At 40.0% G+C, this 13,042-nt stretch overlaps 1 protein-coding gene across 1 annotated transcript in view; it reads left to right on the top strand.

Annotated features, from left to right (window-relative positions):
• Nucleotides 1–13,042, top strand: part of LOC110841272 (protein gooseberry) — a 45,162-nt gene that overhangs the window by 7,431 nt on the left and 24,689 nt on the right. The window contains exons 2-3 of the mRNA XM_022086663.2: nt 10,278–10,591; nt 11,203–11,320. Of these exons, the coding sequence (XP_021942355.2) occupies nt 10,278–10,591; nt 11,203–11,320 (432 nt within the window). The remainder of the gene's footprint in view (nt 1–10,277; nt 10,592–11,202; nt 11,321–13,042) is intronic.

The raw sequence follows: 13,042 nt of genomic DNA, 5'->3' as shown, positions 1-13,042 counted from the left end.
GAGACCTAGTCGTAGATGGGAGAACGTAAGAACCTATCTTAAAGAAATGGATGATAAGAGCGTTGACTTGATCTATCTAGCTCAGGACAAGGGCTCATTTAAACTCCGTAAGGACCCACCAGGTTTAATAAAAACAGGGATATTTTCTGACCAACTGAGAATCCTGAACCAAGTTACAGTTAGCTCAACAAATACGTGAAAAGACGTGCAGGTACACCTATGAGATTCACACAGCGACTGCAATGTCTTCTGGGTAAAGCAAGAACCGACCTTATGCAAAGGGCAGCAACGCCTTCCCCACAAGGTGGAAAATATTCGGTGAGATTTCATGTTCTCACTCCAACGAGCATGAAGATGTCTTCTGGGATGTTGCGCCGTGTAGTCTGGTAGAAGATTACCAAAGTTTCAGAGGTACTTGCTGCCTCATTCGTCAGGGCGACAAAGGTAGTAAGCACCTCTGAACCACCAGTGAATTTATTCAAGACCACACGGCGCAACATCCCAGAATATATTAATTTATGTCTTAATTCCGTGCTGATTCATTTTAAATTCGAATTCTCTTCCCCTGTACTTGCACAGACGACGGGTCAGTTGGGGCGAAAGCAATGCGCGCAGATGAACACCCAGTCACCGGGGGTCGGGGGGGTGGGGTGGGGGAGAACCGATCCCCTACTGTGCCTAAGCGAGGCTTTGATCAGCCGCTCCAAGTTCCACTCAAATGTGCATGTCCCTATGGCCAAGCGGCTGTCTATCCACTAGGCACATTAATTTTAATTAAATTTAATATAGGGAGGGATAGTAAAATTCGATCCTAATTTTCTATTCATGACACCGGCCAATATTCTTACGGCATGGAACATGAAGCGAAGGCCTCCATTAAAAGGGATCCCAAAAATTAAGGAATGATTTTGATATGATCTGAATTCTAATTTGACTTAATTTTTTAAGTGAACACTTCCAGCGTTACTCACGAGATATTCCGATAGAAGAACTGGTATTTCTGGTCTGCTTTTATCTGGTGTTCGGAGATCAGTGATAAGACAATATCCCACCTTCTATCAGCAGTTAAACTATTAGTATTTTTAACTATATACGTATATATATATATATATATATATATATATACACCCTGTCTAATAGCGGGGGGGGGGGGAATAAGGCTCTAACAAAGAGAAGAAACATATTCAAAACCAACGTAGAAAGAATTAGTGTTTTGGAGGCACTAATCAAAACTTTTTTCAAGCCAGTCACTCCATAACACTGAATACTATATTGTACGTGCTGTTTCTTATTTTATTTAACGACGTTTTCTCAACTCCACAGGTTAGCTCATCGTCGAACGTTAGGATGATTGTGAAAATAAAATAAAAACATCAATTGTAAATCAAATGAGAATTAACCCTCTGAAGCCATAGCTAATAGAAGTAACTTTCAAAATAATATATAATTTACATACGTTACTCTTGTTTCTCACTCATTTGTCTTCGGGACAGCAATTCTACTACGCGTGTAACGCAATCCTTCTGCGTTCGATGCGTGGCGCTGTATATCCCTGATATCAAAGCTGTAAACAAGTATATGATTTTCATCTTAAGAGTTTGTGTGTGCGTGCGAATTACACGCTTTTACGTTGCTCTCATCACCATCATTAAGGAGTCTCCCGCCCCCGGTCCGGAGCTGTGTGGTGATGCAGGCCTCACCGCTCACCAACGCCCGCGGCACTTCGAGACGGAACCCAAAAAGAAAAAGATTTTCGTCACAGGCCGGGCGTTGCGGGAGAGAAAGAGAGAGAGAGAGAGAAGAAAAAAAAGCAAGGGGAGAAAATACTAAAACCCTGGTCTTTAAGAGACAGTCAGTCGGCTCTTTTGATCTTGTGGTTAATTCCAGTTTTCACGTACGGCCACTCTTTTGAAAGTACAGTCAGGGCATATAAAAAATTTAACAAAAATATTGCAGGGCGTGTAACAAAATTTTACAGGCGTCTCTTCAAGAAACACGGGGCTTTCCCCCCCCCCCCCCCCACTTCCGCGAGAACTCCCAACTGCGGTCTCCTGGAATGTGACGTCCTTTTGCCGCGTAAATAAGTAGAAAGTTTTCGGAGTAACACGCAAAACGGCGCGTCGTCACAGCACAGAAGACCACCAGATACCTGCGCGGCTATGTTCGTGTTTTCCCGAAGACCCTCTGCTCCCTTCGTATTGCGTGTCAAAACATTCGGTGCTCGGATTAATTCCGATACTTCCCGCTTTTCTGAAACCTGAAACTTCATTACCACGTTCAAGGAAGCGCTTATTCTAAACCAGTTCCATCCAGCCCAGATCCTCATACCATTTCTCTAAGACCGTATTTAATATTATCCTCTCATTTACACCTAGGTCTCGAAAGAGGTCTCTTTCCTTCGGAATCAGGACGTATAATTTAGTATCTCTCATCCGCCCATGTTCCCGTGCTTCGAGACCACTTTTTATTTTAAGATGGCTGTCTTCTGCGTTGTAGAGCCGTTTTAGCAGACTTCAAGGCGCTGCATCCCAGAAGACAGCCATCGTCATACTCGCCAGAACCTCAAATCCCACTCCTTATTTGTTCATTATAATAATGTTAAGTAATTTATGAAACTTCATGAGTTGCTTTTAGCACAGACTACAATTTTTATTTCTCTGTCGTAGGTCCTAAGTGCCCTATTTTCAAACATCTTCAAACTATGTTGTTACTTTAGTACAACAGGCCAAGTTTCACGCCCACACATATCAAGAGGCAAAATTATTGTTTCGTAGCTTAATTAACTAATTGTTAAGTCTTACAACATACGGATTCCTACCTCAAGGCCTAAAGGCCTTCCACAGACTTCAATCAAACGCAATAAAAATGCAACACACATTTCAAAACTTTCACAAATTAGTTCATAATTTACTTTCTCACATTACGTGGAGCAGGCAGCAAATGTGAGAGTGGTTAAGTATAATGGACACTCAGGAACCTACCTCCCACCACTTCTTATTTACAGCTAAGTCTACTAGCTTCACCCTCAACGAGGAAACTTGTGTGGACCTGTCGACCTAACAAGTTTCAATTCCAAATTAAGAATTTGAAGGTGATGAAGAAATGTTCTCCTAAGACATTTCCAGTACCCGAAGTATTCGTGACGATGACATTCATAAAGTTCGCAAGGAATATAGAACCAATGTATATTTGAGGGTGGATTATTATTTTAGATTACGGCAATGTGGTCCCCTGTTTAGTTTTTAAACTCTACGGTCGATATGCAGAGGCCTGAAATACTGGCTAAACCCCCCCCCCCCCTCCCCCGCAAACAATTTTTTTAGCCTAGTAAAAAGTTTCATATACCCATCCAACTTAAGTGTTATAAAAATACGTTACGGAATGTTAAGTTTCTTTAACCTAGAGCATAATGACAACTGCACATACAACCTGTTTTAATTTGTTTAAAAAAAAAGTGATGTTCTAATGTAAATCGAACATTTCGATAGAGAACATCATTTTAAACATTTAAATGTTAATTTTAGTAATATTTTAATATTTAATAGGAATTTTATTGTGATTTGACTGACAAGATTTAAACAAATATATATTTATGACGATATGACGCAACTGTATCATCTCAAACCTGTTTTAAGTTCAACGAATCAGCGTTTGGTGCAGAGAGTAAATTCATTTCTTACGTTTGGTTCTCCGAACAAACTGCGAATGTTTCCTTAAATCTTCTGATCTTTGTAACAAACATGAGGAGTCTTTTTAGAGGCACGAACCGAGAGAGTTCCATGTATCAGTGAGTCAAGCCTGTTTAGTTGAACCTATTTATAAATTATAATGCGCAACTTTAAACTTTTAAACAAAATTTAATACAGGGTATAAAGTTAAAACAAAAAAATTCGTAATAAAGAACTGGTGTGCGGTATATATAAAACTTAAAAAAATTAGTAACAAAGTCATGGTATGAATAGATGTGTGATAAATAACATGAAAATGATCCCAAATTTAAATATCTGGAAATTATACTAATAAATTAAAATGATAAAATGAAAAGAATAATTTTTGAAAATGATCGTCAATATTCAGGCCGAAAACCTTTATAATACCGTCTACTTTAAACACGTTGGACATGAGAACAGGTCTATACAAAGCAACATTGTCAGCTGAGTGGGAATTAATACAAATTAAAAGGTCAGAGCACACTGCTTTAAAGCCACTGACCCAGGCTTTAAGCGGAGCTGTGGTGTGTAAGTGCATAACGCAACAATAATATCCTAAAGACGGTCCAGACATGTGGATGCCACCTTGAACATACCTTACATGATGTAAGTTTGTAATGTAAGGTACGTGACTTGAATACAAATGGCGCGAGGTAACATTACCTTGCATCACTGCCTAACAATCTATAATTCGACTTTATACGCAGTTTCGACCTATCTCCCGTTGTTAAATTTGTTCACGTTGCTAATGGACAATATTTCTATGGTCTGAAACACGTTAAGAACAGATCGATTAAGTCAAAAGTGTAAGAAGAATTCAAAAGTTGCAAAGTCAAGAAATTAAAGAAGACCTTTTGAGAATCTTATCCTGGTTTCAAAGCATAAGCATGCCAAGTTTGGGGCAAATTGGTTTATGCCTTCCCAAGCTATGAGTGAACATACATGTATACATTACATATACACACGTACAGAGAGACAGATCACAATTTTAAATTTTGCATATAATATGTAGGTTTACTAAGCGGTATTCATTTTGTGATATACAGAAAACATAGTAATTCTATATATCATCTACCCACGCGTTCTGCATCTCCCGCCCATTCTTCTGTCTTCCATTTGAATACCCTAATAATATTTGGCGAAGAGGTCAATTATGACATTGTTCGTTTATAAGATCTGATCATCAAAACGCGTGAAGATGTCCGTGTTGATCTTCTGTGTTGCATCGCCGAATAAACTTGCAGGTACCTCCCGTTACTTCTTCCCTAGGCACAGACTCTCGCCGGATCTTTATTCTCAAACACCCTTAATTTATGTTGTTACAGAGACCTCAATATGGAAAAAAACGAAGATCCGAAATTGCTGCTAGAGATTAAAGTCTGATCGAAGATATCCGTCTTCTGGGTTATTGCGCTGTGTAGTCTGGTCGATGTTAACCAACGTTTCAGAGGTCATACTGCCTCCGTCATCAGAGTATGAAGATTTCTGTCTTCTGGGTTATTGCGCTGTGTAGTCTGGTCGATGTTAACCAACGTTTCAGAGGTCATACTGCCTCCGTCATCAGAGTATGAAGATTTCCGTCTTCTGGGTTATTGCGCTGTGTAGTCTGGTCGATGTTAACCAAAGTTTCAGAGGTCATACTGCCTCCGTCATCAGAGTATGAAGATTTCTGTCTTCTGGGTTATTGCGCTGTGTAGTCTGGTCGATGTTAACCAACGTTTCAGAGGTCATACTGCCTCTGAAACGTTGGTTAACATCGACCAGACTACACAGCGCAACAACCCAGAAGACGGAAATCTTCATACTCACCGCTGTGAGAACCTCAAGTCTTATAAAGTCTGATCGTTTGCATATTCCGAAAAAGTGTCTATGTGTTACAGAGATTCACAGCTCAGCAGTAAAGGCAAGCATGGTAACGCGAAAAGTTGTGACGTACGACAGACTTCGGGGACTCCCAAGTAAATTGCGCAGACCTCACAACCTTCGCTGCTTGAGTTGCCTCAACACCGCGCCAGGAGCCTCATGTTAAAGAAATAACCCAACAAGTAGCCGTGACGAAACACACAATGTGTGAAAAGTGTATCAATTAAGATAAACATCTCCTTCTACCTTAAGTAACATTTTCCAGTCGTGTTTTGGAGGGGGGGGGGGGGACAACGCATTACTAAACACTTCTCCCGGAAGTTCCATCGTGGCTTGCATGTGAACGACCTACTCGCTTCGGCTCTCGCTTGCCTGACAGTGTCATCATTGTCATTAAATTAATCATGGTTATTGTTGTTATAATGTTTATGTTATTATTAAGGGAGGAATTTATTGTACGGTACAGAATCAAAACTGCATCACGAAAGAAATTAGGATAATATTTTGTATTCCCATCTGCTGTCTAAACACGTACTGGTTTACAAAACTACAATACTACCTGTCATTTTGTATGGGTGTTAAACTTGGTCTCAGGAAACAGCACAGATTTAGGGTGTTTGAAAACAGGTGACAGGCTGGGGATAATTTCATAATGAAATGTTATTAGCAGGATAAAATCAAGTAGGATGAAATGGGTGGGCCACTGGTTGGGAGTCTGAAGGGAAGAGATCATTAGGAAGACCTCGGCGTAGATGGTAGGATTAATGTTAGGGAACCAAAGTTAGAAGGTATGGAATGGATTCATGTGGCTTAGGATAAGTACAGGTAGTGGTGCATGTGAACACGGTGATGAACCTTCGAGTTCCATAAATTGTTGGGAAATTTGTTTGACTATCTGACATTACTATCAGCTTCTAAAATTGAACAGTGTGCAATTAAGTCAGTAGCAGTGTTAAACATTCCTAGGACAGGTTTGTCTTGAGGGCTTTTTGCGGTAAAAGTGAGGACCACGAGGCAGTTTCGATAAACAAAATGTGTACCAAGGAATAGAAAGTTTATCTTCGTCAGAACTGTACAATTTCTTGTTACCGGCCGCAGATATGACCCAACTTTTCGCCTTTCTTGTTTAAGCGATTTCTGACAAATGACCTGGAACTACATTTCCTAAAATTTGTGGGGTTGTGGTTAATAGTCTGACAGCCAGCTGCTTTAGATTTCTACAAAGAGAGAGAGAGACTCATAAAAAGTCTGCATATGGGAATAGGGGTTTTGGTTTTACGACACTGAAAACACGCTTAAACTAATGTAGGTCAGGGCAGTGTCTGGAAAACTGCGAGCCACCTAGTTCCCTCGCACTGCGACGTTGACAGTGATACCATGAAATTTCATTACTGAATTAAACTGATTGACTCATCGACTTAATGACCAACAGGACTGTACTAACAAATTCAACATTGTTTCTACAAAGAGAAACTCAAAATTCCCATCTGAAACAGTCCATCTTACATAATCTCGTTCGACAGAATATGAGATGGGACGAACATGCTGCACGCATGGAGACGACGAGAAGCGTATGTCATTTTGCCGATAAGAATAAAGAAAAGAGATTAAATACGAAACGTAGGCGTAGGTGAGATCCAGACGTCAAACCAAAAATATAACAGGAAGATAACAGAATATAAAGTTCGTTTTATAACGAAAATAATTTTCAAATCAGCCTCATCCCTGTGAATCTTATCTGTGCAACTCTATAAAAAGTTACTTTTCATTGTGTGTTCTGTTGCCGGACTTCATAATTTTATTTTCTCCATCCACTCGCTTTCGCTGAGACAGTGGAGCGACCATAAATTCGATTAATAATAGTAGTTGAGCTACTGGCTCTGCTAATACCCGTGTTCGTATTAATTACAGCAGTTTTATTTGTCACGTCCATAAATTAACTGTGATAACTAAAAAAGTGGAGCAGTGGGAGTTTTACCCTAATTGAACCTGTAACAACTTTAATGATAGGTTCCCGGACCACACATAAGAATCTCCAAGGAAGCTGTCGATTGCGCCGGATAACGCTAGCTAGCTGAGTACGCACCTCACAAACCGTTAACCAAAATAGAGGTATCCTCTACTTCTAAGCACCAAACCATGAAGACCTGTGGGACGAATGCAGGTAGACCCCCACGGATTCTAAATCTGAGTATTTATAAAAATTATTCGATTCACACAGCTAAAGGAAATTTATCCCAAAATCGTATAAAGTACATTTACGTAAATAACATCGTCGTTAGCAGGGAACATTACGTAGCGTGTAATTAAAACTTGTAATTAATGCTCATCCAGAGTTTTCTTTGGGTCTATCGTTTACTGTCTTTAACCAACTTTTTTATGGCATCTGTGTCCTATCCTTCTCCTCCCCATCGCAAACGAGGGTGAACATTTAATACAGCCAGCACCTGTTCACAAGAAATGCACACAAACTGCAGTCGTAAAACCTGAAGGGAGACAGGCGTAATTGGGAGGGAAACATTAAAATTAATCTTAAAGTAATAATGTGTGGTGATTTGGGCTGAATAAATCTATTTCAATATACATGAGTCGAGTGTCTGTGACGGATGCTGCAATTTTAATCCTAAATTATGTAGCCTTCGATTAGGCTAATAGGCCAGATATAAAGAATTTATGAAAAATACCAAATGATGGATTAGCCAGTAGTAACTAAAATTATTTCGGACAGAGTTATTAGAATTAAAATCCATCACGGGAAATACCTGCGTGACCGTTTTTAACCTCTAGTGATCGGCGAATGTGCAACGTTAAGCCACAATACAAACAGATGCCAAGTGCCTATGAAGTGAACTGCAGTATGGGACATGACAGAAGGATAAACCAATTTTAACTCCTGCTCTCATGTTACGGAACATTGGGCAATGCCAAGAACACGTTTTCTTCAATGTCAGTTCTGCTGCTGCTGCTACTCAATTGAATAAGCGAGAGAGCTTCTGAAAAGACGTACGTCTATTATGTGTTTGATTCTTAGCTTCGACCCTTCTCGTTGCAAGATACAAGTAGAAGAAAAAGACTATTCAGAATCAGTAAGAGGCTATGGGAGAGTAAGGAAGTTCAATACAACGCTGAAACTCTGCTGGTCAATGAAGCAGCCAACAATTCGGGCGTTAACAGTTTATTTGTCGAACAAATGTTTTCTTCAAGACAACTTACTAGATGGATGAGTGAGAAGGATATTGCAGCATGCCAATCGTCCGTAAGGGTACCAGGGTGGTCTCTGCCAACCGAGCGAACTCGCGTCAACTGCAATTTAGGTAATGCTCGAATGAAAGGCATGGGGTGGGGTTGGGTGGGCTTCCCCCCTGAATTAAGAAATTGAGAACACTACAACGTTTAACATTTTGTGAGATATCTCAGACTCTAAGTCTCTCTCTGAGAAAAGAACACTAGACGCTTTAGAACGTATGGAGAACCCAAGAAATGCAACTGTGGATTGTAATCATCTTTGACAGAAGACCTAGAAATATCTGACAGTTGCAGAAGTAGACTCTATGAAACGTTCTGTTTTACAACGCATTATCAGCGCAATTCTGATTTTACGTAAGGTTAACGTCGGCATTTGAAGGATTAGAGCTAATGTTATAAAACCATTAATGATTCATTTAATAATTTAAGTACGCTGCTTCAACTGCAGAGGCTATACAAATTCTAAATGAATGAATTATTTGGAATGATTTTCACGTCACAGAGGACAGGATTTCGAGTCCTGCGCATACAACTGTTTGCTTTGATAGGAATACAAGACGGAATTTTTCAAGTTAAAACCGGCACAGGACATAAGACTGTCATAACAAGGCTTGACAATTACAGGCTCAAAACACCACACATTTTTAATCTCATAAAATAAACGGGCAACTGTCGATTTCAAAATTAATAATGCATTATACAGTTTGCTCGCCTGCAGAACATCGTATGTCAATATCTTTTCACTTATTTTCAAAACTTTGAATAACATGTCACCGTCCATTTTGCATTGCTTTGCATTTATTTTGTTTACAGCTTGAATCTCGTGCTAGTAGTTCTTACATGTCAGCCCAGTAACATTCATCTGGCGACATGTACAGACCCAAAGCCTATTCATAAATCGCTTATAGAAGAAACACAGAAAACATTCATATTTAAACCATCCTGATACACTTACAGCGTCAATAAACGAACTGAAATGTCTGTCTTTAACATTGCCTCATACACATATAATTCCTTATTTAAATTCTAAAGGTACTCTAGGAGAACGCATCCATAGACAGTTTCCATATTCGATTTTTATATTTACTCAGCTGAATGGCGATAAATTGTAGCGAAACACAAGGCCTATACATGGGGCATCAGAGACAAAAGAATCTATCAGCAGAACTGATAACATTTATAACAATTCGATACGTAGGATTACACAAACAAATACTCTGGTAAATGGGCAATTTAGAAAGATGATGTAGGAGGAAACTGAAAAACAACACAGACAGAACGCGTTAAGCCACGTGGCCGAAGATGATAAGGAATTTTAACAGTACAGGACGAAAAATAAGACAATCAAGGTAACGAAGGAGGGAGGTTTTTACCAGTCACCAAACTAAACTAGGTTCTCAAGAAGCAGTGTCTGTTTCCCTGCAAGGAACGCGCTGTAACACGTTGCTCTGGTTGCAGGGCAGGGCAGGGTGAACCAGCTAGGTGGCGTCTTCATCAACGGACGCCCTCTGCCAAACCACATCCGCCTCAAGATCGTAGAGATGGCCGCCGCTGGGGTTCGACCCTGCGTCATCTCGCGACAACTGCGCGTGTCACATGGCTGCGTGTCCAAGATACTGAATCGTTACCAGGAGACCGGCAGCATCCGCCCTGGAGTCATAGGGGGTAGTAAGCCGAGGGTGGCTACCCCCGAGGTGGAGCAACGCATCGAGGACTACAAGAAGGCGAACCCAGGCATCTTCAGCTGGGAGATCCGCGACAGACTCATCAAGGTAGGCCCTGATCCCGAACAATCATGACTATGGGCTACTCGTGTTGTTTTCGAACAAGAATGTTAACAGGTTCTTCAGAATCGATGATTATTCTTACTTCCTACTTCATCATACTTTATTGTTCTTTCCTTCCGCCACTATCTCCCTCTCTTTGCTTTATATTTCTAAACAATCTCTGGTATTCTAATTCCTCTTCTTCTATTCCCCTTCCTTGTTTAGGCCACACCCTTCTTATGTCTCTTCTCCGTGGACTTACTTTCCATCATCCTGTTATCTACTGCGGGGGATAAGAATGCATGGAGGTTTAACTACACGCTTCCATACGCTTTTATGTGTGGTTCTTATGTACATTGATAAATTTTACCATCCATTTTCGTTCTTTCATTACTGGACCGAATCTTATAATTCTATTAATTAATTAACCTGCTTCACAACAGCTAAAATAATTATAATACTGGGATACTGCCTGAGCACTGCGGGTCTCAACTTTTCGCTGGCTCGATCTATAGACATTCAGTAGGACGAGATAATTATAATAACAAATTAATTAAATATCCTACCACAATCCGTGTAACTGCATGGGTTACTAATTCAGTTTTCTGTGCACGCAGGACGGAATATGCGACAAGAACAGCGCGCCATCTGTCAGCTCCATCAGCAGGCTGCTAAGAGGGGGGCGTAGGGATGAAAGCGATCCCAGGAAGAACCACTCCATCGACGGCATACTCGGTGAGTGACAAACAACGTCTTTCCAAAGTTCCTATTAAAATAATCATCTCGACTGAAGGAAATGATCGCCTTATCATTATGCCCTGCGTATTCACTGTGGATTTCGACATTTTTTAAACGAACTCATTTTAATGTACGACGTGAGTTGACATTTGACGAAAACTGAATATAACATGACTATTGTACAAAGTACGGACACATGGCGGCATTTAATTTAATTATTTATGAATGTTTATTAATCGCTGTAGGTAAAATGTGGAGTGGTACTAGGGCTGTTCCTACAGGCCGTACTTAAAAATCCTGTAGGAATATTCTGTAAGATACATTTAAACTCTACTGAGAACATGTATCACCCAAACTGTGCAAACAATTCTGAGTTTATAGGCCTACAGTTTGACTGCGAAGATGCTCTATCAAGAAATTAGTCATTTTGAACGCAATGCTAAACTGATTTTATCATGGCCACAGTTTCCAATTCCAAATTATTTATGTTCATGAATTACTCATAACTTCTGGGAACTACCGATAGCTTCGTCTAGTATTGTTAATTGAAAATTACGTCACGTGTTCTCAGGTTACTACATACACAGAGCGTAGCTGCAAATATTAATACAATCATTAAAAACGTTTCGGAGAGCCGACAAGGAATGCTACTTTGGCTAGGCTGTTTGGGAGGTTGGCCGATAACACCCCAACGTAAAAAACTGTTATTCCACGATACGAAATGCTACAAAGGGCAGTGGACTGGCGCGGTTATTTTTAAAAATTCCACCTCCTATACAGAAATACAGATCAAAATATGTAAACTGTAATTTTACCTGTTACATAAGAAGAAGATGGGAGGATAACATCAAGATGGATCTTAGGCAGGTGGGCTGTGAGGATGGACTTATAGGTCAGGATTAGGTCCGGGGGGGGGGGGGGGGGGGGTGTTGTCGGTGTTGAACCTGCGTGTTTTGCTACCAGGGAATCTTTTTTAGTTAGTTAGTTAGCTACTCAGTCAGTCATATGATTGCAAAATTAGGTCTTTCACAAACCGAAGAACGTTTGAGAACAAAGAACTGAAGATGTTGTGTGGGCCTAAGTGAGTGGGAGTAATAGTACAATAGAGAGAATTACATGATGAGAAGAATTAATATGTACAGAGTCATCATATCAAGGGTGATAAAAATAGGTGAATGGGCGATACATGCAGCACGCGTAAATGGGTGAGAAATGTGCACACACTTTTAGTCGAAAACCCTAAAAAAAAGGAGACCGCTTGTTCGACCTACGGGTAGATGGGAGGATAAAATACTATTAAAATGCGTCTAATGCAAATAGGGTATGAGGGTATGGATTGTGTTCAACTGGTTCAGGAAAGGCGGGCTCCTATAAACACGTTAATGAAAGTTCAGGTTCTATAAAAAAAAACATGAAATTTATTGATCAGCTGAGTGACTATTAGATTCCACGGAGTTAGTAATATTTTTGCGATAAAAGAGAATTTAAACTACGAAATCGTGGCAACAACGACTATCGACATCGTATATCTCGACACGATTTCTCTTATACGTGGGTACTGTCGAGAGCTATAAAAATGCAATCTGAGATTATAGATATTAATATAAATGTTATAATAAACCAACGGCTTTAGCATAGATTATATGCTACATGTTCATGCTCTGGTGGGTTTCTGAGGATTAAGCTATCCCCTTACTATCAATAATTCATACCTTTCTT

Source organism: Zootermopsis nevadensis, unplaced genomic scaffold (genome assembly GCF_977971745.1).
Source record: "Zootermopsis nevadensis isolate Lab colony 2312 unplaced genomic scaffold, Znev_1.0 Znev_ptg000030l, whole genome shotgun sequence".
NCBI classification, from domain to species: Eukaryota; Metazoa; Arthropoda; class Insecta; order Blattodea; family Termopsidae; genus Zootermopsis; species Zootermopsis nevadensis.
This window is presented reverse-complemented; position numbering and strand designations above follow the sequence as displayed.